This window comes from Chelonoidis abingdonii, chromosome 6 (genome assembly GCF_003597395.2).
Source record: "Chelonoidis abingdonii isolate Lonesome George chromosome 6, CheloAbing_2.0, whole genome shotgun sequence".
Lineage (NCBI taxonomy): Eukaryota > Metazoa > Chordata > Testudines > Testudinidae > Chelonoidis > Chelonoidis abingdonii.
The window spans coordinates 84,842,789-84,868,939 of record NC_133774.1 but is presented as its reverse complement, the minus strand read 5'-3'; the positions used below and the strand labels follow the sequence as shown (position 1 = coordinate 84,868,939).

Here is a 26,151-nt window from a genome sequence, read left to right as displayed (position 1 = left end):
GATTGCCCCCTCCTGGGACCCCTGCTCCAACTGCCCCCCAGAACCCTCATCCCCTATCTAAATGCTGCTGCTCCTTGTCCCCCGATTGCCCCCTCCTGAGACCCCTGCCCCTAACTGCCCCTTTGGACCCCAGCCCCTATCTAAGCCTCCCTTCTCCTTGTCCCCAACTGCCCCCTCCTGAGACCCCCCCTAACTTTCCCCCAGGACCTCACTCCCTACCTGTCCCCTGATAAACCCCTGGGACTCCCATGCCTATCCAACTGCTGCCTGTCCCCCTGAACCTCCGTCTCATCCAACCCCCCCTGCTCCCTGTCCCATCACTGGCCCCCGGAATCTCCTACCCCTTCTCCAACCTCCAGCTCCCTTACCGTGCCACTCAGACCAGCACGTCTGGCTCCATGCAGCTCCAGACACGTTGCTGCCATGCATCCCCAAGGAGCCCACAGCCCTCCCAGCACCTGCCTTCCAGATTTGAACACCTCAAAATTCAGGAGTGCTCAAGCTCAGTTTGGGCAGCTGTTACTTTATTTCTCCCAAATCAAATATACTGATCCACTGTAACTTGCTGTAGAAAAAGTAGGATAAAATTGAGCAAGAAATGCTTATTAGGACTGGAATTGCTATTTTCAACAGCCATTGCCTTTTTGTTTGTTTAAAAGAAAGACAGTGATATTGCATTGGCAAATTCCCCATAGAAAGAAAGAGTGGAACAAAAGAATAATAAAGGCACCTCAACTTTTCCTCATTTATGGAGGACAGTCTTATAATATGCATCCAGTTACCCTCCAATCACACAAGCTGAAAATTGTTCCACTTTACTGCAGCTCTGTAACCATATGGGAACCAAACCCATCTGTGTTTTGTGCACATCCAAAATTCTTGCTGAATGACCCGCCCTGGGAGTGTCACCAGTGACCCAGGGCTGGGGTGGCAGGAGGTATGTGTGTGTGGGGCACTGATGGGGGGGAGCCCAGGGCTGATGCAGCAGCTGGGTGAGGGGAGGGCACTGGTGGGGAGGAAAGAGGGAAGCCCAGCGCTGAGGTGGCAGGGGGTGTGGGTCGGTGAGGGGACAGCTCAGGACTGGGGCAGCAGGGGGGTACAAGGGGGAGCCCAGGGCTGGGACGGGAGGCAGCCAAATTTTTTTTTTTTTTGCTTCGGACAGCAAAAAACCTAGAGCCGGCCCTGCCGGGTTCCCCCAGCTGCCGGAGCCCCGGGCCCTTTAATTTGACCCTGAGGGCTCCCAGCCACCTCTTCAGTTGGGAGCCCATGATTGATTTCAAATAAGGTGTCACCTCCCCACCCCCAACCTTCCTTTTTGGCCCACAGCTGTTTTGGTGGGGCGGCACTGGGAAAGGAGGGTTTGTTTCCACAAGGCTGGGCGACCCTGGGACAGGGTGTGTCTGCGGGGCTGGGAGATTTCAGCCCTCAGCTGTTTTCTTTAGAGTAATATGGCCCTCGCCGCTTTACGAGTTGTGCAGGCCTGCTCTAAGGTGCCACAAGTATGCCTGTTTTTAATTAGAAGGAAGTGAGAGTATATTTTCCCCTTTCACACTGATAAAACTGTTCATTAAGTTGTAATTTGCTGATATCAGAGGGCATAATCATGATGCTTAGGTTACATGTGTATAACTGAGCCCTCACCCCCTATCCAGCCTAGTGAAAATGAGCAAATGAGCGAGGGTGGGGAAGAGTGAGTGACAGAGATAGGCGAGAACGGAGTGGCTAGGGCCTCAAGGAAAGGGCAGGGAAAGGGTGCTCAGTTTTCTGCAATTAGAAAGTTGGCAACCCGAAGTTAAAAGCAAAAGTTGTTTTTTCTGAAGTTGAATACGTTTTAGGTGGAAATTAAGGTAGACAATTAGGCATGGAACCCGTTACTTTTTAAAAGTGTGGTCAGTCAATTTTTAGAGTAGAACTAATTTTCGAAGTTAAAATTCAAGCTGACTGAGGTTTTACAGAGAAATAAGATAAGATGAGTACATTACATCACACCCCACAATGGTGATCTGCAAATAATTTTGTAAGTTTCTACAAGAAGTGTAGTTTGTGGTACAACCCTCTTACTTTCCTCTTTACCAAAAAAAAAAAGTGATTGTCATATAGGTAACCGTAGCTCGAAATGTCACAGGGTAACCAGAAGGCAGTAGAAATATTTCTGAAAACAATTTTATTTTATATTTAATATTCAAGTCTCTTCAGAATGAGTTCAGTACCTCACAGAAGCTTGCCCTCAAACTCAAGCTCTAGCTGCTCCATTCAATCTTGCTTATGATTAAAATTTCTGCTATGTCACAGTGTTAGTTCTTTCAAAGATATTAGTCTTATGGTATTTTTGGCATGACAGAGCATCTGCATATCTAAGTATAAAGTGACCTACAGCCCCACTATCTCAGAGAGCATGTACCTCAGTGTTCTCGCCTTCCATATACAATTTGAGATTTAGACTGGCATGAGTGCTGTCAGATTTAACTTGTCAATCTGGGCTGGCATCTTTCCCCTGACCCTTCTAACAGTTAGGAAGGCCCTGCAGGCAAGACAGAAAAGCCGGCCCATCTCAAATTAGCTGCCAACAACACTGCACAATGGCTGATACATGAAAATTAACCACTGCACTCTTGCTATTCCGTGCATACAATCCTTACATACAAGGGAACTTGTGTTTCCCTCCTTAGTTGGCAATTACTGCCAAAGTCTGATTTTCTTGGGTAACAGCAACAACTGAAAGCTAGCACATTTGGTCTGAAGAACAAATCAGAAGAGACAGGACTTTTAGGCCCACTGATCAGCTAACACGTTAAATATAATTATACAAACAAGGTTACATTGCTCTACAAAATGGTTTTATTAAAGTTTTCCTTTTATTCTTATGACAAACTTTTTCATTTTAATCCAATCTGACTTTCAACCTACTGATCAAGCTTAAGCTATTTCATGACAACTTCTATTCATTGTAGACATTCAACTTTAGAAAATATGTCCCAGATTCTCCTCTCCATTCAGGCTGCTTTGCAGTGTGCACCTGACAAGAAGTGGCTCTCCTGTAGTCAGCTTTGCTATAATTAGGATCATCCCAGTGGGGTGCAAGACTGTCTAGTGGCACAGAGTTGGTTTACGGCTTCCCCACCACAACCCATTGAGTTCACCAGTAGGTGATTCAAGTTAAAGTGAGTTTCAAAATGTTCTAATTTAAGCCAGGGGAATTACCTAATACACAGCCAACAAAATAGCCATCTTCGCATCCCTCCTCCTAAACTGCACTGTATGCTCCTCAGGCACAATTGAATATTAAATGTACAAATCTATGTGGAGATGCAGTTATCTGGCTAGGGAATATCAGACTTTTGAACACATACAATGAAGGAGTTCTTCAGGATCTGAATAATATTCTACCTCACCCCCCAGAAATTTTACTCTGGGATCTGTGAAAGGTAAGTGTTACTTACACAAACACTATGTCCCCTCGCTTTGAATATGCTGGAATAGCACTGGCAATTGTGGCAAATCCATATGAGTATATAATGGATTCCTCTGTCCTCATAAATTTTGCTAGCCGATCTTCCAATTCCAAGTGTACATCTGAGAAAAAAATTAAAAATTCTTAGACAAGTTTAATTGTTCTGCTTTTGTTGCAGAATGGCTTAACAGTTTGTACTTGGAAATTAACACAGCCATGTACTGAAACAGGAATTTGCTGAGGAAAAGTGTAATTGTTTACCAGTGGTAACAGTGTCACAGTAAATGAATCACTAAACACCAAAGCTGATGCATCAATCCTTGACGGGCACTGAGTGGTGTTTGTCAAATCCAAGCATCAGAAGTTCTAACAGTTGCCAAACCATATACATATTTGTAAAACTAATATGCCTGTGTACTCAGAACAGCAATGAGAATTTCCTTACATTTAGACTGTAAGCACCAGGGCCGGCTCTACTGTTTTTGCCGAATTGCTGCCGCTGACGGCGGGGGCTGTCTGTGTGCCATTAGGGCAGCACGCATGTTTCCAAGGTGGCAGCAATTCGGCAGCAGCTTCTGTCTTCTGGCTGAAGACAGAAGCTGTGCCGCTATGGACAGCTGAACATAGAAGCTGCCGCTGAATTGCTGCCACCGCGGAAACGTGCGAGCTGCCCTAACAGCAGATGGACTGCCTCCGCCGTCTGTGGTGGCAGTTCGGCGTGCTGATGGGGGCAAAAACACACGGGCTGCTGCAGATTGCCACCCCAAGCACCTGCTTGGAAAGCTGGTGCCTGGAGCCGGCCCTGGTAAGCACCTTAGGGAAGGGACTGCCTTTTCGTTCGGTTTGTACAGCACCTAGTGCAATGAGGCCCTGGTCCATGATTGGAGTTCCTAGCTGCTACTAAAGTGCAAACAGTAACAAGCAATGCAATTTCCAGCAATTAACTAAATCTTGGCTGGCTGAACTTCTGTCATCTTAACTCAGAAAATCAACACAACTCAATATAATTGCCCAACACAGCACTGAAGCTCATGCCTTATGGCTTTGTTTTCACATGAACTGAGAAGAAGCAAAAAAAAAAAAAAAAAAAAGGGTAGACCATTTAGTAGTCTACAAACATTCTACTGCCCCAAGACTGATGTGTCTGTTATGGTATCAACATTAAAGATGCAGGTTTTCATATTTAAGATGGGGTGGGGACAGGAATTGCACAAAGACCCTGGATTTGACCCATGATCTCCACATTATGTGAATCAAATATATACTTCTGGGGAATGGTATACTTCTACTAGATTTATGTGTACGTATTACTCTTTGACTATAATAGGTCTTCCCACTATAACCTTCATCCATGTGATCTGGATCAGTTTTATCCAGTCCTTTCCATATTTTAGAAACTGGAAGCCTTGGTCTGCCCTACTTTAATTTGCCTAGAGTATCACTGGTGCAAAGAACTGGCTTTCAGTCTTAAAATTCAATTTTTAACTACAAACCCTTTGCCCCCCAAAAAGTTTTTTCTGGCACTTAGAACCTACACTGATCAACATCTTCCAAATGGAGACAGTTGGAGTACCTCCCCAAGTACTTACAGGGTGAATACTGGGTGTGTTCTTTGGAAACACACTCAGAATGTAGACTTCATAGAGGTTTAGAAGTTTGTTTTCAGAAACTCTGGTAACAGTTTTCCTTGTTTTCAAATAATTGCTTGATCTACCAGACTCAATCCCCCAGTCAGGCTGGAAGCTGGATGAACTTTGACTCAACTAGTAAAAGAGGAGCATGGGTACGATCTATTGTATGGCAATGAACACCCAAAGAAGAGGCCACATGAAATATACAATATAGCATTAAAAAAACAAACTTCCTCATGAGGCCTCATCAGCTGAAGTTTGCAGGATATGGAGAAAAGCTATAGCTTTGAGCATCCAGCTATGAATTGCCTAGAGCAGTGGTTCTCAACCAGGGTCCAGGACCCTTTGGGGGGAGCGGGGGGCATGAGCCAGTTTCAGCAGGTCCGCCCAGTAGGGCAGCATTAGACTTGGGTCCCAGGGCAGAAAGCCAAAGCCCCACTGCATGGGGCTATCACCCATACAAAGCATGTGCAACTTAACTTTGTAGGGCCCCCTGTGGCACGGGGCCCTGGGCAGTTGCTCTGCTTGCCACTCCCTAGTGCTGGTCCTGGCTTTTCTATATAGAAAAAAAGTTGTTGTGGCACACATGGGCTGTGGAGTTTTTATAGCATGTTGGTGGGGGCTTCAGAAAGAGAAAGGTTGAGAACCCCTGGCCTAGAGGGGAAAAAAAGAAAGCTTTCTAGAGAAGTGTATGTGGATGACCTAAGCCTTTCAATAAAAATACTTGATCTTAAAGCTCAGAACATGAGGCAGCTACCTGGGGAATAAGTGAGAGAAGAGAACATCTAACTCTACAGATTTAATGAGCTTTAACTGACAGATACAACCACCACACATAATGAAGGGGCTCTATATTCAGAGAGCATTGTTGTTTGCAGCAACCAGGATGTGAATATAATAAATTTCTCATTAAAAAACTTAAATACTTGACAAGCATGATAAGTTACAAAAGCGTTGCCAACACGTATGAGTCCGAACACTCAGGTCTGCTCACTAATAATTATTATTAGCTGGCTACCACCTTGGATGGACAGGAAGACCAGGTATGTTGTGACATCAGTGAACAAAGTCTGCAGGATTAAATCTAAAAAGCTGCAAAAAACAATATTTATCAAATTTAAACACGTAAGGTGATTGTCTGATCATTCAATAGGCCTGACCTGACTCAATGAAATATCGAAGCCAGCCTTCTGGAGAAATCAAACATATGGTTGACTCCAACCATCTGGGTTAACAAAAGAATCCATGACTCCGAGGAAGTGACATGAAAGCTCACAAGAAGACAAAACAAAACGTTAAGCCTGTAACTATCCTGCCCTTTACATCTCCTTAGTGGAGACAGCAAAGGAATAATAAATGCCATAATTCTGTAATGAAATATTAGAGAGGCTAGTTTCACAACTAAGCTGATTATAAAAAAAAAAAAAAAAATTTCATATTGAGATTTCTCACAACTAGAACGCTTCCCATCACAAAAGTCTTAATGTTTCTTGCAGAGGATATTTCAGTCTGAATACAGTATTATACAAATAAGACAACAACAAGTTTCATCATTCGAATTTTAAAATATACAGAAATCAGACTGCCCTCTTGTGGTCTGTTTAGCATTTAATGAAGGAGTTTTAAGTGCATTTCTACTTCAACCATTTTAAACACACTTCCCAGTATGGCAAATTCCACAGCATTGTAAACCAAGTGAAATTTTGAAACATAAAGGAAGCTTCTAAAAAGAAAAGTATACTAAATTTACTTGGCAAGTAATTTCTATATGCCCTTGCTGTTACTGACAGTATGTATTAGAAGGCAGTTTTACCTGTGGATAGAACAGGGACTGTCTAAATTGTAGGTCCTAGATTATCACCGACTGATCTAGAACAAGTCCAGGTAAACACTATACCTATGACTTAAAGTAAATACATGCATTTTTATCAAGCTACCATACTTGAATTGATAGTCTTTGCTATTGTTTAATCAATCTCAATTAAGTTTTTATCATTTAATTTATGCTAATTAAACAACAGAGATAGCTAGTAGTAATGAAAATAGCTACTTTATTACATCTTTTAAAACACTTAAATATGTCTCAGTCTTGACTGGATTGTGCATATTCCCTCTTTTAGATTCAAACCCATTATCATGTAATTGTGCTTATTTGGACTCTAGTTTATCCACATTCTTTCTATGGTGTCCTAAACGCAATAGGTCAAATTCAGCATTATGACTTGGCTAAAGGATCTATGTTAGATGGATTATGCGAGAAGTGCCTTTTGTTTAAAACATTTGTTTAATTTAATTTTAGCAATGATAAGCATCACAGGTCATTAGCAATCATATCAAAGAGTCTTGTTGTGTGTCTGCCATTCCCTGCACTGAGAAACCCAGACAGGTACCGAGCAAGTATTTTGGAAATACCCACCACCTCAATATGAAAATCTTTAAACTAAGATGAACTAAAAGCAGGCAAGTAACAGTAAAGCAAAGTTATACTTACCAAAAGTGCCGTAAAACCCTCTAGGTCCACAAGTGCCAACTCCGTACTTCCTCAAAGATGCCTGGGCTGCATTCTTTAGTGAAAATATTACATGAAAAACAACATTTAACTTACTTGTACAATAATATATTCTGCACAATTCAGATTGTCAATTTTACATAATTGTCAACATTCCTCTTCTTGTTCTGTATAATTTATATAGCCATACAACCAAATGCAATTAAAATGTTGCACAATAATTTAACTAATTTTGTAAACTCATTTGCCAATGAGACTTCACTATTTTAATCAAGATTTAAGCTTAGTTTACTGTATAACAATACTACACTGATGGTGCACTGTGGAAAAGAGTACCTAGTAAGTACTAACAATGTAACTTAAAAATCAAGCAACTGTATATATGATTTCACACCTATTGAAATATTAGCCATTTCAGTAGTACTGTTCTAGATGAAGAACAAATTTATATTTCACAAAAAGGCAAAGATTACATTCTACTACCACTTCAGAAGGGTATTTACTTTTTCCTTTATTTCCTTCACACAAAGAGACCAAGGGAAGGATTTTCAAAAGCACCTAATGGAGTTAGGCACCACTGCAAATCTCACTGAGACAGTTGCCTTCAGATGTTTAATTTAATAATAATTTAAGAACTTCCATTTTGATGTCAACCTACAGTAAATGTCACCCTATATACTTTGGTATTTCACACAAGTAAAATATATTTCTTAAAACTTCAGGTGCATGAATAGAACTAGCTGAACTCTCTCTCAAAATAAAGTTTTCCAGTTGACACCATCCATCAATGACTGCACTATACACAGCTATAAACTATTTACAGTCGTCTGTTTTTATCAATATCAGTTGGGGAGAGTGCCCCAAAGTGCCTCTTCTATACTTGAGGAGAAGGAGGAAGTCACTTCTATCAGATTACCCCCTTTTTAGTAAGAAAAGGAACACTAGATTAAACATTAATTGAAAAAAAATATTCTGGTCTTGCAGTGGGTGTGCAACAAGATTATATATAGTTCTCAATACAACCTGAACAAGTTATAAAACTGACTTGACATTATCTTCTTATACAGAAAGCAGTTTGAATGGAATACTCAGGGTCATGAAAAGATCATATTTTAAGCGCATCGCTCCCTTTCCTGCAAAGCATGGATATGATCCTGTTAACACCTTACTATTTGGCACAATGCTTACTACCATGAGTAGTCTCACTGAAGTCAGTGAGTGTACTGAGAGTAGCAAGCACTATGCCACGAAGTAAGATGTCCATAAACTCCACTATCAGATGCCACTAAGAATCTCAAAGTTTGTCACTACACTTTTCTAGAAGATACTTCCTCAAGTGTTTTTAAACAAATTCTCCCTGTAGTCTTTATTTTTGGTTACAAATTTAAACTGTCACTTTTTCTAATTAGAAAGAACGACAGGATAGCAGAGGCTGTTTATTTCCCACAGAATTCTGTTTGGTTGTGCTAAAATTGCTATGCCCGTATAAAAGCAAGGATAATCAAAGAAGAGGAAAAATGTTAATTATCTACCCAAACTTTGAAAGAACTTACATACAAGGAATTGTCTTTTTCAAAGTTATAAATGCCTCAGAATTGAACACATTTATGGATACAATTTTGTCACAGTAAAATCAGGCAAAATTCATGGAACAGTTATAGTAAAAATGTACAAAATCAGTGTATGGTCACAGCAGGGCTGAAGTCCGAGCCTGGCCACCCAGGGATGAAGTCTGAGCCTCACCACCTGAGACTGAAGCCCCAGAAGTCACAGACATCTGTTAAAGTCATAGAATCTCTGACCAAACTGTATCCTTACTTATAATACACAAACTACAATGATGCATATACTGCCATATTTAAATGCTGATTAACATTTTGCCATTTAAATTCCTAGCACTTTCACACTTCCAGTATACACTGGAAATAACTGAGGCATAACACAAGTTATTGCAATTTCTTTATTTCATGTTGTTACCGGACTGAAACACCTCACCCAAAAACACATATTTAATATTTGCATAAGGCTTTGAATATGTCTAAATATAAGTGCTAAATGTTTTTAATTTTGGCAATTCTTATGAGGTAGGTATGTATTTTCTTTATAAATAAAGAAATGTAAGCAGAGGTGAAGTGACTTGCTCAAGGTCACATGGTAAGTCAACAGCAGAACCAAGCTTAGGATGTGAGGCGGATGAAGACTACTACAAAAATGAGTGATTGTGAGGTTCACATATTTTGAAATCATCCCCAAACTCAAGGTAAAAAATGCAATAGCACGTTTTAAAAAATCCCTTTGTATATAACTATCTATGCACAATCATATAATCTACTCACCTTCACTCTTTCGTTATCCAGAAGTCCAAGAAAGTTGAATGATGCAAAATTTATACATTCCTTGCCATTCACTATGATTTTATGACTTGGGGGGCTACAAAAATATAAAAACAGTGCTATCGTTAAATTTGTGTCACTTTCATAACAGTCAAACAGTACACTGACTGTATTTTAAAGCACATTATGATATTAATTGAAACGTTGATTTTTTTCCTATTCTGCCATGTTTTCAAAGTCATAATTTTACACTGAACCTAAAGCCATGTCTACACTACCACTTATATCGGCATACCCCTGAGTGACATAAGTTTTGCCAGCGTAAGTGGTAGTGTGCACAGTGCTATGTCGGTGGGAAAGCTTCCGTCGCTTGTTGGGGGTGGTTTAATTACGTCAAAGGGAGAGCTCTCTCCCATTGGCATAGAGTGGGTACACGAGATCTTACAACAGCACAGCTGCATCAGTACAGCTGTGCTGGTGTAAGCACTCTAGTGCTGACATAGCCTAAATACAATACAAACAGATATACTAATACAGATATACTTGTCAAATTCCAGTTTGGATAATTACATTCTGCCTACTTAAAATCTCCTGTCCCTTAAACTAAATGCAGTATTCTCCAAAGTTCTGTTCCGAACTGTTTAGGATTGCTGCTTGTTGTTTAAATAATTGCTGGTTCATGCCACAAAAGTGATGTATTTAAGCAGTGGTTAAAACTTCTCCTTTGTATAATTTGCAAAGCATTTGGGATCCTTGGGATCCTCCCACTTTGCTAACAAGAGTTAACTAAAAAACAATAGTTTTGTCATATAGCAAGAACACCTTTGCAAACATGTATGGAAAAAAAATTTATAAAAATAAAAAGGTACCAAGTTTATGCAGACACTCAACAAAAGATGTTTTAGAATGCTTGGGAAATCTGATATGCTAGATTTCATTCTGTTTAATTCATAGAAGTTACAGTAATTCCAGGAACCGTTTTTGCTAGAACCAGGATTGGAAGTAAAAAATAAATAAATAAAAAATCAAGCAATGATGACAAAAAAAAGTTGTGGAGATGAAAATGTGACCAGAGCAAAATGTTCAGCAATGTTTAGAACAAGCAGCCTGTAACCAGGAGAACAATGAAATATTTTACATTGCAAGCATTTTATCAAACATTTTTACTGAAGCAACGAAAAATCTGACTATTTAAGAGTTTGCATTAGCACTAGCTAACTCAATTTGACTTGCTTTTCCTAAATTTAGGCATCAGGCCAGAAACCCCTAATGTCTAGCCTACAAATTAATCAGACCTCTATGTTCTGTACTTTATAAGAGTGATTATAAATGCTAAAGACATTACTAATTCAACATTAAAGTTCCACTTAATAACGAAGTGACAAGTAGTAAATCATACTGACGTTATGATTGAAAAACACTAGTTCTGCCTATTTATGCACATGCTATACAATATGATCCTATACTATATCAATATAAAATATAATTTCTCCAAGCTTGTCTAATCAGGGAACAATAATATGTGACCTATATATACACACAATCAAAACCAATCAAGGCAGCTCAAATATCCTCAGATAGTTGCTTCAAAACTGTTTTCTGATCCTAATTCACTAATTTTTATACATTTTGAATGAATAAGTTTGGACAAAGTTTTAAGGTGGACAAACCACAAACACAAAGAGGCTAAATTTGAATTCACTATAAATTGTAAGAAAAAAGTTTCAGCTTACTGCACACAAGCGTTCATAACTTTGAAAAAACATGGATTCAATTTTCTTCAAAACTTGTTGATTCAGAAGATCAAAATAACGAGAAAAGTCAGCAAAACAGTTTTGAAAAGTGTTCAATTAACTTGCTATATGTCCATCTGAAATGCATCTCTAAGGTCCTGGCCATATAAATATGCCCACAAGTAACCAGACAGGTTTAGTGGTCCCGTTGATGTCAAAAGAGTTTTCATGTACATATGTTTTTGCAAGATCAGGGTGTAACTGTGCAGGTATAGGCTTATTGCAATGATCAGTACATTCCCAGATGCAATTTTTAAATGCTATTAACTTTGTAAATCAAAAATAATGGCCACATTCTTACTTTATATAAAAACAAAGAATTCCAAGTGATTTTCATGGAATCTATGTGTATATTAATTGGATAATGTCTTTTAGGGTCCTAAGATTCCAAATCTGTGCTTGGGTATTTCACTGAGTTGCATGTACGGACAAAGGCAAATACTGAATTTCATCTTCAACATAAAATGCAAAATATGTATCAAAAGTTATAAGAAAACAAGTAACATTTTATTAAAGTTAGCATAGAACAAGTACTAGTGTCTATAAAATTCATTGTGGACTTTTTTGTTTCAGGGATATACTTCATTTTTAGCATTTATGTTTCCAACATTTCATTATTTTTCCCTTAATCATTAAGGTGCACATTTGCTGAATGAGAATTCAATATGATCCTGTCTAAATAGGCTACCTTGCAGACAGTTTCCCTACAAAGCATAGTCTATTATATTTCATGAATCAGTTAATTCAACATAGATGCTCTTAAAGTCGTTTTAACATAGCTTTTCACAATAATTAACTTAAAATTGGTTGTTCTTTGTTAGGAAAATGCTCTGCATTGCTGGTTTTGCCATCATTAACAACATTAGCTGCTGGGGCTTTTGGTTAAGTAACAAAAAGTCATCTGTTCAGGTCAGACAAGAATCTATGTTATCGAACTAAATATGGCTTTAACACAAGGTATAGAACTGTCTTCCTCAAAGGAGGATACCGCCACCATGATGTGTGTTAGAATAAATCAAGAGGTTTTCATTCTACTTTTAGGAGACAATATTTCATGCTTCCTAACGTACTGTCGGCTACATATGCTTCAAATCCACAAGCTATATTAAATATGGCAATAAAGAACCCCCACCACATACCATTATAATTAAGAGATGCATTACAGACACTTTTGTGGAAGACTAACATCAAAATCACAGAAGGAAGACTGCCATTACTGTCAACAGGATACCTGAATCATTACTTTAGCAGGGAACAAGATGGCTCTTGAACTGCCAATAGAATATGGAAATTTTCACTTATATATTAATTCTGAGATGTGAACTAGGCTGACAGCCCAAGTTACAAACCAATGGCTGTTCAATGGCTCATGGGAAAGTAGCTAGTTGGTGGTCTTAGTGTTACCAGGAAGGTGCCAGGATTCTCCCTCCTCTTCCCCTAACTATTAAGTGTAGCATCCCTGAAAGGCTTTGAATAGTTTATTTTGGCTTTTTTTAACTCAAGTGAAAGATTTTCAAACACTGAATATTTTCCTTCACTCCATACCCACCGAGACATTTTGATGGTTTCCACACCCTTTCCCAACGTCTTTAAGAACAGCTCTGGACATGGAAAAAGTGACCAAAAGTATCCACATCACAGAAGCTACAATTAAAGTTGGTGCCCACTTTTTTTTTATTTTTTTTTTTAAAAGCAGAGCTGCTTCCTCTTTGACAAGCAAGCAGCACATCGCCAGGCCAGCATGTGAAAGCAATCACTCTGCTGCTTGTGCCACACTTGTTTCATGAGTGGATGATTTTAAAATAATTAGTGTTGTTAACCTGGCATCTTTCATGAGCACTAAAATACCCTTTATTTTTAAATGCTACCAACATAAAAGTTAAAACAAAAAGTGTACCATTCCAGTACTATGATGTATACTCTAGAAGTGTACTTATGTTTGAATTGCATTGTGTTGCAACACATATGGGAAATACTGTGAATCAGTATCACTCTTCTGAGGGCTTTTCTAGTTACACAGTGCATTAGTCCACACCAGGGCGTCACAGACTAATTGGCTAGTGCACATTGGTGTAATCCCATTTCAAATTCGTAGACAAGCCCTAAGATGTTATAGCCAAGATTTCAAATGACTCCATTTTTGAGAGCCCAGCTTGAGATACCTTCAAGTAGTCTAATTTTAAGAAAGTGCCAATCCTCTCAAAAATCAGGCCCCTCCAGTCGGAAACCCCAAAATTACTAGTCGCTTTTGAAGATTTAGGCTATACTTTTACAAAATTTGCTTCATTTTGGTTATTAGTCATCAAACAGAAAAGGATCCTGAATAAGATACCAAGATGAAGCCCAATTACCTAATACTTTACTGCAAGTGATTAAAAAGATAGTTAGATTCTCTATACTATTGCATCTCCTCAGAAATTAATTCTATTTCAACAAAGATATAACGAACTTCGATAGGAGGCTTTAGCATCAGTGACAAACCCAGTCCTGTAATCCTAACATGCAATTCACTCACAAAGATATTCCAGGAACATTAAAATCCTCATATATTTAAAAACAGAGAAATTTGAAGAGATTTATATTGAAGTTGAACACAAGAATATTTTGTGCTAAATTTACCCTGAAACAATACTGTAGTTGAGAGCTGGATGATCTTTTGATACAGGAGGAACAAGAGCTTCTGGTTGCCACTCTTCAATCAATTCTTCCTTTTCCTGAAAGGATCAGAAGTCAAAATACCCAACATTTAGCATCTTTCAAATATGATTTCCATTATAGCAGATTGTGGTCTGGTAAGCAGATGGGTATAGTTCTAGCCAAAAGAACTATATCAACATGCGGCACCCTTCCAAGTCAATGCTGAACTATTACCCCCGTAGACTATACAGAGGGGCTCTGCACTACTTAGAGTGACTTAGAAATGAGAGATCCTGGCTGGATCTGTTCATTAAAGATCTCATGGTATGTTTTGTAAAAGAAAAAGGGGTTGACTCAGCATCCTGGTCAAAATTTTAACTAAGGTAATTTCTTCCTGATTACCAACTAGCCAAATCACCCTCTAATTTAATATTGGATATGGCATTCCTCACTTCCTGTCCTCAACCATTCTATAGCACTATTTAAACAAACAGTTCTTGCATTAGAGTGTTAAGTGAAGTGACACAACAGAAGCAACAATTACTAATCAAATTATCACAATCTGCACATTGGGTAACATCACATAGCATAGACTCTCATAATTACTAATCCTCACAACACATGCAATGTAGACAAGTGTTGCTGTCCATTTTTCAGATGGAGTAACAGAGGTTGTGTCACTTGCACAAGGACACACAGTGAATCAGAGTCAGAAGCCCACGAAAGTTTATGCTCAAATAAATCTGTTCGTCTCTAAGGAGCCACAAATACTCCTTTTCTTTTTTAGAGTCAGAACCAGCATTAGACTTCAGGAGTTCCTTAGCCCTAGTCTACACTGAGAGGTGGGGTGGGGGAGGGAATCAATCTAAGATATGCAACTTCAGTTATGAGAATAGCTTAGCTGAAGTCAACGTATCTTAGATCGACTTAGATTGACTTACTTTGCGTCCTCGCAGCGCGTGATTGATGGCTGGCGCTCCCCCATCGACTCTGCTTCCGCCTCTCGCCCTGGTGGAGTTTCGGAGTCGACAGGGAGCACATTCAGGGATCGATGTATCGCGTCTCATCTAGACGCGATACATCAATCCCCGATAGATCGATCGCTACCCACCGATTCAGCAGATAGCATGGACATACCCTTCATTCCACCTAGTCCTAAACTCTCTAACCCCTGAATCACAATGACACTAAGTAGGGCATTAACTATTAAAGGGATGTTAAGTTGGAAACTACTTTTAAACTTATTTTAAAAGACTAACTAAATATTTAGATCCTGAGACTAGAACTGACAATCTCCACTCTTTGGTTTTATTATTTAAGTAGTTCTCTTGCAATGAACCATTCCCATACACAGGATATGGGAAATTAACTGCTAATATATCCTATTATTGTTCTCAGCACTAGTGTAGAAAAGGCTCCAGAGGGCCGCTGGCATTTTAAGTACCACGCTGTCTAGCCCAGATACACAACAATGCTTAACACATCAGTAGCCACTAGGGCCATGAGTTCTAAAATGTAACACCTCCCTTAACACTGTTGAAGAGTAACATTTCCTAAGAGTTATTTTCCAGGTATAATAAAATCCCATCCTTGCAAAAAGACAAAGAAAACCAGACACTCGATGATCTAGTCACAAATGCAAAAGAAAAAAGCTTTATGACAGCTTTTGGATTTTCACATCAATATCGGAATTAAATGTCAATATAAACTGTAAGGGTAACGGAATATTTAAAAAATATAACTTATTTATTTATACTTATTACAGGATTACTATTTAAGAAAATCCATTCTTTCTGTAACTTCAATTTTTGTTTGAAGATTCTGATGCAGAGAACTCATACATACATTTAAAGAAAAAATTTTGAAGTCTAAATGACAAAAAAAGATTAGAAATTGGAAAGGGAAGTGTACACAATTATAAGTTTATTTTGTTGTAGTTTCAATCTTTTCCTTTTATTTAGATGACGAATGATTTTGGTTTTGAACTTTGACTTTTTATAGAATACCATTTCATATTTGAAGAGGACGAGACCTCTGTATCAAAATATAAATGGCCCTGTGTTTCAGAAGAGATTTTCTTAAAATTGTTTTAAGAAAATGTTTAGATAAAACATTTGATCTTTTACATGTTATATTTCTTATTGGAACTATGCCCAATGGCCCTATATTTGAAAGGAAATAAAGTGACAAATGTGTGCAACAAGATTAAGTCTAAATATTTAATATTTAGAAATAGCTACAATCATATTTGAATGTGTGCTTGGCTAATACTGAGATTAAAAGCTAGTGTGCTCATGAATGTAATTATAGCACATGCATTAGATTTTTTTCCCCCCCCCATCCCCTATTTCTTAAGCAGTCTGCAAGGTTTTAAGAATTCTCATAAAGTTTCATCAAGTATTTAGCTAGTGTTAATGCTACTAGCCTAGCATGTTAAGAGTGATATGTTATGGTTTGTTTTTTTTAAACGAAATATTGTAGTTTTAATACTGATCTCTCTGTTCTCTATGAAACTTTCAATACAGTTTATTGCTGTGCAGCATTGTCCAGCAATATCCATATTCACCATTATCACATAAGCAGACATGGGAGATAATGCCTGAAGAGTAAAGGCAGTGTCATACTGGTGGACAGAAGGTGAATATTTAAAATTATATTGGTTAAAAATCTCAGCAACCCATGACCCTCAATACAATAGCCTATTGGTGGCAACACTTCTAGCCTAAGCAGATCCACGAAGGCAGGAGTCCCCAGTGCGGTGCCCACGGGCATCTAAATGCGCCCATGTTCTGGCCGGCGGTGGAGCATCTGCCGAAATGTCGCCAAATTTCAGCGGAATTTTGACGGCTACGCCTCTTGATGACATCGCTTTTCAGCGGCAAGCGACGTCATTGAGAGGCGTTGCCGCCGAAATGCCACGGAAATTCGGCGGCATTTTGGTGGATGCTCCATCGCCACCAAAAGGTCGGGGACCACTGCACTAAGGCCTCTCAGCCCCTTATTGACTATTAGGCCTGGTCTACACTGGGGGCGGAGAGGATAGATTGAAGTTACACAACTTCAGCTACATGAATAACGTAGCTGAAGTTAACGTACTTAGATCTACTTACCGTGGTATCTTCATTATGGTGAGTCGACTGCTGCCACTCTCCCGTCAGCTATGCCTGCACCACTTGCCAGTACAGGAGTCAACAGGAGACTGCTTGAGGATCGATTTATCGTGTCTAGACTAGACACAATCAATCGATTCCCACTGGATCGATTGCTGCCCACCGATCCAGCCGGTAGTGAAGACATATCCTTAGATACTAGTACAGAAGAAGTCATGAGGGCCTCCTCACCATTATCACTAGTTTTTTAGAATATAATGGCTTTGAGTACCAGATGAAGTAAGAAAGAGAAAATGAAATACTGATATTTAATTCTGATACTTACACATGCTTACCTTACATGTGTAGTCCAACTGGAGTCAATGGGACTACTGGTGTTTAGAATTAAGCAAGAGTCCAATTGCTTGCAGGAATGAGTTTAAAAGTTTAACAATTTTTATCCCCACTGATGTATACAGTTCTCAATCCTCTCTTAAACTTGCTAATATCTGAAGTGTTAGGTGCCAGTATTTTATGCTGACATTCTATTTCAGACTGATTATTTAGCAATTACTTTCCAGGACAGTAAAATTCAGCATGAATTTCTCCAATAGTTTTTTTTCTTTTTAAATCTACCTGAAGTTTCCATTGTTAAAACAAATCCATTCACAAACTAGAGCTGATGACAATTTCATCTCTCTAGAAATTTAACAATCAATCCAATTCCTTCAAATTTCTGATTTGTAACTTTCAAAAAATTAAGTTTTCTTCTAACTGGTGTAATATTATTTCTGATCAATCAAAACGCATATTGAAAGATCTCTTACTCCATTCTGGAGTCACCAGAAATATTGCCTTATCACAGTGGTTTCAATTTGTGAGGTGATCACACCACATACCGAGTGTCAAAACATACAAATGTATTAGTAGTATAAATTGTTGTTTAACGAAAAAAATCTGCATATTGGGAAGAATGTTATTACAATATACCTTAGGTGTGAGGTCAGATCGTTCTTGAAGTTTATAGGTTTTAGAGAAAAGAAGTCTGATTATCCACAGTATTAGAATTCCTTCCAAAATAAGATGGTAAGCAGGAGCCTAGAAATTAAAAAGAGTCCATATAAGATTCAGTTTTAATTAGCTGGTATTTTTCCTTTCCATTATTATATTTCTAAAAGAAACAAAACTGCCTTGCATCAACTAGAACTGTTCATATATACCTTTTTTTTTTTTTAAGTAAATAAAAGTGTTTTATGAAAGTTCATGGCTTTGCGTATCCTGCCTCCTGAGTGTTAAAGTGAACACGGATGATCTTATCCTATGTGTTAGTGGAAGACATAATAACCTGGTCTCAAAGTTGACGTTAGGCAGTTTCAGTTCTAGAAAGGTGCATGAGAGGATTAGCAAGTACACCGCAGGTTAGCCTAAATTACACTGGCAAAACTGTGGCTAGGAAGTTTGTATGGAAGAGAATAGCATACTTTACTGGTTCAGTGTCACTTTTAACTGCATTAAATTAATACATATGTTTAAAAAGTTATACAGACTCACCACTAGACAGACAACATTTGATTAAATCTGTAGCCGAATTAATAGAAATTGCATGAGGCTAAAGCCTGCCCACCTAAGGAACAAGTTCATGCTAGACATAAACCTAATTCTAAAATATATCAATGCTTGATAGCTCTTTTAGAACCTGGGTTTAGGTATGTTTAGCTGATGTTGTGAAGGCCAAGACTATAATAGGTTCAAAAAAAGAACTAGATAAATTCATAGAGGATAGGTCAATCGATGGTTATTAGCCAGGATGGGCAGGGATGGCGTCCCTAGTCTGTGTTTGCCAGAAGCTGGGAATGGGCGATAGGGGATGGATCACTTGATGATTACCTGTTCTGTTCATTCCCTCTGAAGCACCTAGCATTGGCCACTGTTGGACGACAGGACACTAGGCTAGATGGACCTGTGGTCTGACCCAGAATGGCCATTCTAATGTTCTATTTTAACAAGCATCCAGTATACAAAGTGGACATCAGTTATTTTTCAAGAACCTGATACAGATACCCTTCTACCCACTCCGTACAGGAATATAACTGTGAGAAGCTATTCCCAAAAACAGTTTAGCATTTTGTTAGTATGGGGCCTACAGAAATGGAGGAACTGGAATGCAGAAGCACTGAGAAACAAAAGCAGTAACAATTATCAGTATAGATATTTCGATAGCCACAATAAAGATGATAATAAGGACATATACAACACATCACTTCATGTGATAACAGAAGTTGGCATTTGAAGAGCACTTTTCATTTAACCAACATGAAAACTTAAGGCACAAATTTCCCCAAGGTCACACATTAGTAGAAGAGTTGGAGATGAACCCCAGATCTCCCGACTTACAGCTCCATACTTAACCTCCAACACTCCTGTTCAGTTCTACCAGTGATGATAACTAGGGCCCTACAAAATTCACAGCCATGAAAAATGTGTCACAGACCATGAAATCTGGTCTTTTGTGTGCTTGTACCTTATACTATACAGATTTCATGGGGGGACCGGTGTTTCTCAAATTGGAGGTCCTGACCCAAAAGGGAGTTGCTGGGGAGGGGTCACAAGGTTATTTGGGGGGAAGGGGGGAACACAGTATTGCCACCCTTACTTCTGTTCTGACTTCAGAGCTGGGTACCCGTAGAGCAGTGGCTGTTGGCCAGACGCCCAACTCTAAAGGCGGCGCCCTGCCAGAAGCAACACAGAAGTAAGGGTGGTTTGGTATGGTATTGCCACCCTTACTTCTGTGCTGCTGCATTCAGAGCTGGGCTTCTGGCCAGCAGCCGCTGCTCTCTAGCTGCTCATCTCTGATGGCAGCACCCCAGCTGCAGTGCAGAAGTAAGGGTAGCAGTACTGTAAACCCTTTCTACAATAACCTTGCAAGCCCTCAACTTCTTTTTGGGTCAGAACCCCTATAATTACAACACCGTGACATTTCGGATTTAAATAGCTGAAATCATGAAATTTACAATTTTTAAAATCCTATGACTGTGAAATTGATCAAAATGGACCATGAATTTGGTAGGGACCTGGTAATAATGGTAGAAGTGCTACAGTAGACAGGCATCTGGAGCCATCAGAATTTAGTAACTGTAGTGTACAATTCTGATTAGAGCAAATTCTAGTTTAAAAACAGCAATAAAAAAATCCAGTGGCTATCAAAGCCTTGTTCCACTATGATGCCACCAATTAGATAATTTCAACAGTAGATCATTTGGAGGAAATTAAAAGAGTGTAGATAGTGACTCCCTGTGGCCTTGTCACCATAGTACTGTTGTGAGACCTCATGGTCTCCCTCTTTTGGGTTAGCACAAACCGGCAGTGTATCAGGAATGATACAGCCACAAGATCACAGTAGCAGAACATGTATGCAAGAGGAGACAGAGATAGCTCCCCTCCTGGCACTGTTGACTCCTGAAGCACTTCCTCCCCTGACCTTCTCAGAATTACTTCCTTGGTCCAGTGTGCCTCCCCTCTGGGAGAAGCCACACCTTCTAGAGGTTGTTTGTGGATGTGCACACACACAGAGAGACCAAGCCAGAACAGTAATTTGGTTACACTAAAACAGCACTGCATCCCAGAAAGTAGGGTTAATATTCCGATGTGAATTATCAGATTAAAGTTTAAAAACGAAACATGCCTGCATGTTCTTCATCTAGTTCAAAGAAAAGGATATTTATTATACAAAGAGATCTAACTCACAAGGAGCAGGGCTGTGATCTACAGTGAATCTTAAGGCTTATTTACACTTACTGGGGCATCCACGATCGAGAAGAGTAGGGGAAGTCAACGGGAGAGCGTCTCCGGTCGACACTGCGTAGTGTGAACCCCACAGTAAGTAGATCTAAGCTATGCCAATTTGAGTTACACTATTGATGCAACTCAAATTGCGTAGCTTAGATTGAATTTCCCCTGTAGTGTAGGCAAGATCTTAGTAAACAGGGAACTGAGAAGAGAAGCATTCTGAAGATACTCTTCTGTATTTCACTGCTCAATTTCTCTATTAGCAGTTGGCTCTGAAAGTGATCAAATGAAACTCAAAACCCACTAGCCATGGGGCAGGTTGTACTATCTAAACAAACAATTACCTAACTTATTTTGGCTCACTTACAAACAAACAGAGTGCTGACTGAAAGAACTGCAGACTCAAGAAAACAGCAACTTTGTAATGAAGTAAGAATGGGAGACTCTGAAGCAAGCTTCAATTTTAATACATGCTGCAGCTTTCCCCTCCTTAACATAATTTTGTGAGCGTGTATTTTTACCACTGTGTCTTCTACAAATTCTTCATATCAAGTCTCATTCTGACAACATCAGGTTAAAATTTACCTAAACTACTTTTTTTTCCCCTTCAGAGATGGTGCTGGAGGGAGGTTCTAAACTCAGATGTTTTAAAAACATCTGGACCATGGGCAGCCAGTGACACAGCTGATGGCGAGGCTAACCCCCGGCCCTGCCCCTTGTGCCCAAGGTCCCTCCCTGTGTGCTTTCCCCTCACCCGCAGGAACCCAAAGCGCCTCCACTGCAGCCCCCCAGCCCCAGCACTGGGTGGCTGGGGGGGGCAAGTCCCAGCCCCAGTATGCCGCAGCCTCAGAGCCCACAGCCCCTGGGCAGTGAGGCTACAGAGCCCCCAGCCTCAGTGATGCAGGCGGCCAGACAGCACGGTCGCTGTGCCCCCAATCCTGGTGCTCAGGCAGCCAGGTGATGTGGTTACCACGCCCCCAGCGCTGGAGGTCAGGCGGCCGATCAGCATGGTCTCTGCACCTCCAGCCACAGTGCGCAGGTGGCCAGCCCTAGAGCACAGGGCAGGCAGCACAGCCCAGCACCAGGCACCCCAAGACCCTGCAGGAGGCACGCTGGCCTGGGGGCAGGCCCAGTTGGGTATTTGGGGAAGCACAGCCTCCCCTTACCTATGATACCAGCCATCCATGATCTGAACATGTCACTTAAAAGGGATGAGCTTTACAACCAACCCCTTACAAATGAAACGTGTTACAGTCACTCCTCACTTAACGTCCTCCTGGTTAACACTGTTTCATTGCTGATCAATTAGAGAAAATGCTCATTTAAAGTTCTGCAATGCTACCTTATAACGTCGTTTGGCAGCCACCTGCTTTGTCCACTGCTTGCAGAAAGAGCAGACTGTTGGAGATAGTTGGTGGGGGCTTGGAACCAGGGTGGATCAGCAGACCCCGCCACCCCCATCAGCTCCCCGCTCCCCTAAATTTCCTGCGCGGTAGATGTCTAGCAGGCTATCAGTTGCCCGGCAGTTCAGCTGTCCCTCCCTCCACTGCCATGTGCTGCTCCTGCCCTCTGCCTTGGAGTTACTCCCAGAAGCCTCCTGCTTGCTGTGCAGGGAATGGTGGGAGAGGGGTGCTAATGTCAGGGTGGCCCTGGCCCCTCCTGCCCCTCGCTCCTTTAGCCCATCTCCACAGAGTAGGGGCTCAGGACAGAGGGAGCTTGCTGGCAGCAGCTGCTGTCTCAACTTGCTGATCTACTTAAAAAGGCAGTGTACTTAGAGTAGAGTCTGCGTACTTAAAGGGGCAATGCTCACCTCTCTCTCACACACATGGAATGTGTGCGCGCATGTCTCTCTCTCTCTCTCTCTCTACCATGCTGTCTCCACTCCCTTCTTTCATGCTGCTTTGTAGATTATGAGGGCTCAGCTGAATGCTAGTTCATCATTTATCAATAAGGCAGTCCACCCTCTGACTTTACCACCTCAATCAAGCTTCACAATCATTATTGCTGTGTACAATATCAAATTGTTTAAAACTTATACCATTTATGTGTATGTAGTCTTTTGTCTGATGAAAAAAAGGTTTTCCTGGAACCTAAACCCACTTCATTTACATTAATTCTTATGGGGAAATTGGATTCACTTAACATTGTTTCACTTAAAGTAGCATTTTTCAGGAACATAACTACAACGTTAAGTGAGGAGTTACTGTACACAGTGCACATGGCTGGCAATGTATCTTTCCACTTGTAATCTACTAGTCTTTAAGAACCATGTTAAATGACCAAGATGTAGCAACAACTGGGGGGGAAGAGAGAGAGACCAACCAAAAATGCCATTAAATGCCAGAGTAGCTGCTTCTTCAGCGAGCAGTAGTTTTCATTGCATGACCTGCTAGGTAACTCAAACAAGATTCCATTACATGGAAGTAGGTCACCACCTAAATTGTGCGTGGGATAAAAGAGATTAGAGCAACACCTTTACCTATGAAGTGGCAACCAGGTCATCAGCTTGTTTCTAACACAGAAATGCCTGTTTCTAACAGTCTGGAAATAATTACCCATTTCCACATTAGCATAAAAAGACAACAGAGTCTCTCTTAAGGGAAAATAAATTCAGACTTTGAATTCATAAATCTTTGTCTTTCAATAATAGTAACAATGTGTAAACTAAAGTCTCTTGTCTTATTGCCTCAACTCTCTTACCAAAATGGTAGATTTTGCCTCAAAAAATAAGTGTGGCAAAAACAGCGTGTACCAAAATATAGCATAGAGTTTAACAGCAGAAACATCATCACAATATGGAACAAACTGCCTCCAAGTCAGCAGTGGCCCATAATGCTGACTAGCACCTGGCATAAATTCTCAAGGTGAATGTGAAGCCCCACCACAGATGGATACTAGATTTACCTTGAGACACACAAATGTCACCATACTTTAACTTTGAAAAAAAAAATACATAGCATGTCAATATAGGAACTGCTATTAAGGACCAGATCCAATGTCCATCTATTCCACCATTCTGTCTCTAATAGTGGTTGGTACCAAACGCTTCAGAGAAAGGTGCAAGAACCTCACAATAACCAGATAGGAAATACACTTCTACCTCGATATAATGCTCCTCAGGAGCCAAAAAATCTTACCGCATTATAGGTGAAACCACGTTATATCGAACTTGCTTTGATCCACCGGAGAGCACAGCCTCGCCCCCCCAAGAGCTGCTTTACCAGGTTATATCCGAATTCATGTTATATTGGGTTGTGTTATATCGAGACAGGGGTGTAATCTATCCCCCATATTATATTTCATCTTAGTATCTAATAGCTGAAAGTTGATTCATACACGATGCATGAGGTTTAATATCCCTTCCAAAACTTGATAATAAATTATGACAACTAAGGATGCCCAGGACTCATATAAATGTTCAATCTCTTTATGAACCTTTTTTAAAATCCTGGCCTCAATGATTTCCTGTGGCAGCAAGTTCCACAGTCAAATGACACGTCATGTAAGAGACTAAGTCCTTTTATCAGCGGCAAATTTCCCACTTTTTAATTTGGCCAAACATCCCCTTGTACTTGGATTAAGGCACAGGAAGACACTCCTGCTCTATTATCACTACTGCATTTGTTATTTTTTATACTGTGATCCCCTCCCCACCTCTGCAAGGTCAGCAATCCCACTTCCTCACACCCTGAGTTTCTCCAGGCCACCAAGTCATTCTCCTTGTTCTTCTCTGAGCCCCACTTAGGTCTGTGAGAAGTGACAGGCAGTGCTGCCTGCTCCAGTGGGCTTACCATCAGCTCTATCATACCCTACCGGACTGATTCACTGCCTCGCTCCTTGTGCAGCCAGTACAGCCTGGTGCTCGGCTCCTGCTGGAGTCACCAATGCCACAGGGTCCCCCCCAGTACCCGCCCCCCCCCACCAGTGACACCAGCGCAACACCCCGTGCCCCGAGAGCTGGTGTCACCAGGCGGGGCCGTCACCCAGAGCCCCGCTCCCTCAGGTTGAGCTCACAGCCCCGCCGCTCGCCCCGGGCAGCAGAGCCGGCCCCGCTGAAGAAGGAGGAGGCGGGCGGTGCCGACCCCGGCCCGAGCAGGCGCGAGGGGGGGGGAGTCTCACCTCATAGAAGGCCTGCACCATCTCCACCAGCACCCACTGCTGCCCCATCCCCACCGCAGCCGCCATCGCCAACCGACACTTCCGCGCTCCCTCAGCGCACACTGACGTCAGCGGGCGTGGACAGGAGAGAGAGCTGCTGATACGTCATCAGGCCATGGCCACGCCTCTCCCGCCCGGCCCGGCCCATCCGCGTGTTCTAGGCCAGCTAGAGGGAGTCGGGGTTGGCAGCAGCTTTGGAGTGAGATTCTGGGCTTCGTCTGGCGGCTGAAGCGGGACTGCGGGGGAAGCACAGTGCAGAACAGGGGGCGTGTGGCTGGTCTGGCCGGGGTCACACCACACTGCCACGCATGAACGTGGGCTTGGTTCATAACTGGCACATTGTCAAAGCCCCGGGTTAGCAGTGAGGCCAGGGAGACAGACGGGTTGGAAGCCTATGCCGAATAGTGAATAGAAACGCCTCAAGGAAACACGCTTTAGTATTTCAAAGAGAAGGGCACAACGAACCGGCCATTTTTGCTAACCTGCACTAGATATTGGCCCAGGTTCACACGGTATATTTAAGCTGGGAGAGGGGGGTTGTAGAGGGGGAAAGCGCCCCTGGGGATGGGTGTAAATAGGACAGTGTTTTCCCCTTTTGGAAGAGTGAATATAGACTGTATACTTTGTGTTGTTTTTACTTAGTACATTGTTTTAAGCATTACAAATCGCAATACAACATCTTTTTTTAACTTCCATATCCTTGCGACTGTTGATCTATACAATAATTATCAGGAATCAGACAGCAGGAGAAATTTAGTTTAACA

At 40.9% G+C, this 26,151-nt stretch overlaps 1 protein-coding gene across 3 annotated transcripts in view; it reads right to left on the bottom strand.

Moving 5' to 3' along the window:
* The window catches only part of SPTLC1 (serine palmitoyltransferase long chain base subunit 1), a 56,881-nt gene extending 31,430 nt beyond the window's left edge, over positions 1 to 25,451 (bottom strand). Inside the window, exons 1-6 of one of the 3 annotated variants that reach the window (XM_032786538.2) lie at positions 25,349 to 25,451; positions 18,434 to 18,541; positions 14,337 to 14,431; positions 9,928 to 10,021; positions 7,574 to 7,646; positions 3,441 to 3,573 (exon numbers count right to left, since the gene is read on the bottom strand). In XM_032786538.2, the coding sequence (XP_032642429.2) occupies positions 3,441 to 3,573; positions 7,574 to 7,646; positions 9,928 to 10,021; positions 14,337 to 14,431; positions 18,434 to 18,541; positions 25,349 to 25,414 (569 nt within the window). In that variant the 5' untranslated portion in view covers positions 25,415 to 25,451. Of the gene's footprint in view, positions 1 to 3,440; positions 3,574 to 5,114; positions 5,215 to 7,573; positions 7,647 to 9,927; positions 10,022 to 14,336; positions 14,432 to 18,433; positions 18,542 to 25,348 lie in introns of those variants that run through there. The other 2 variants (XM_075067190.1, XM_075067191.1) reach the window with 2 other exon arrangements.
* Positions 25,452 to 26,151: the final 700 nt, after the last annotated feature.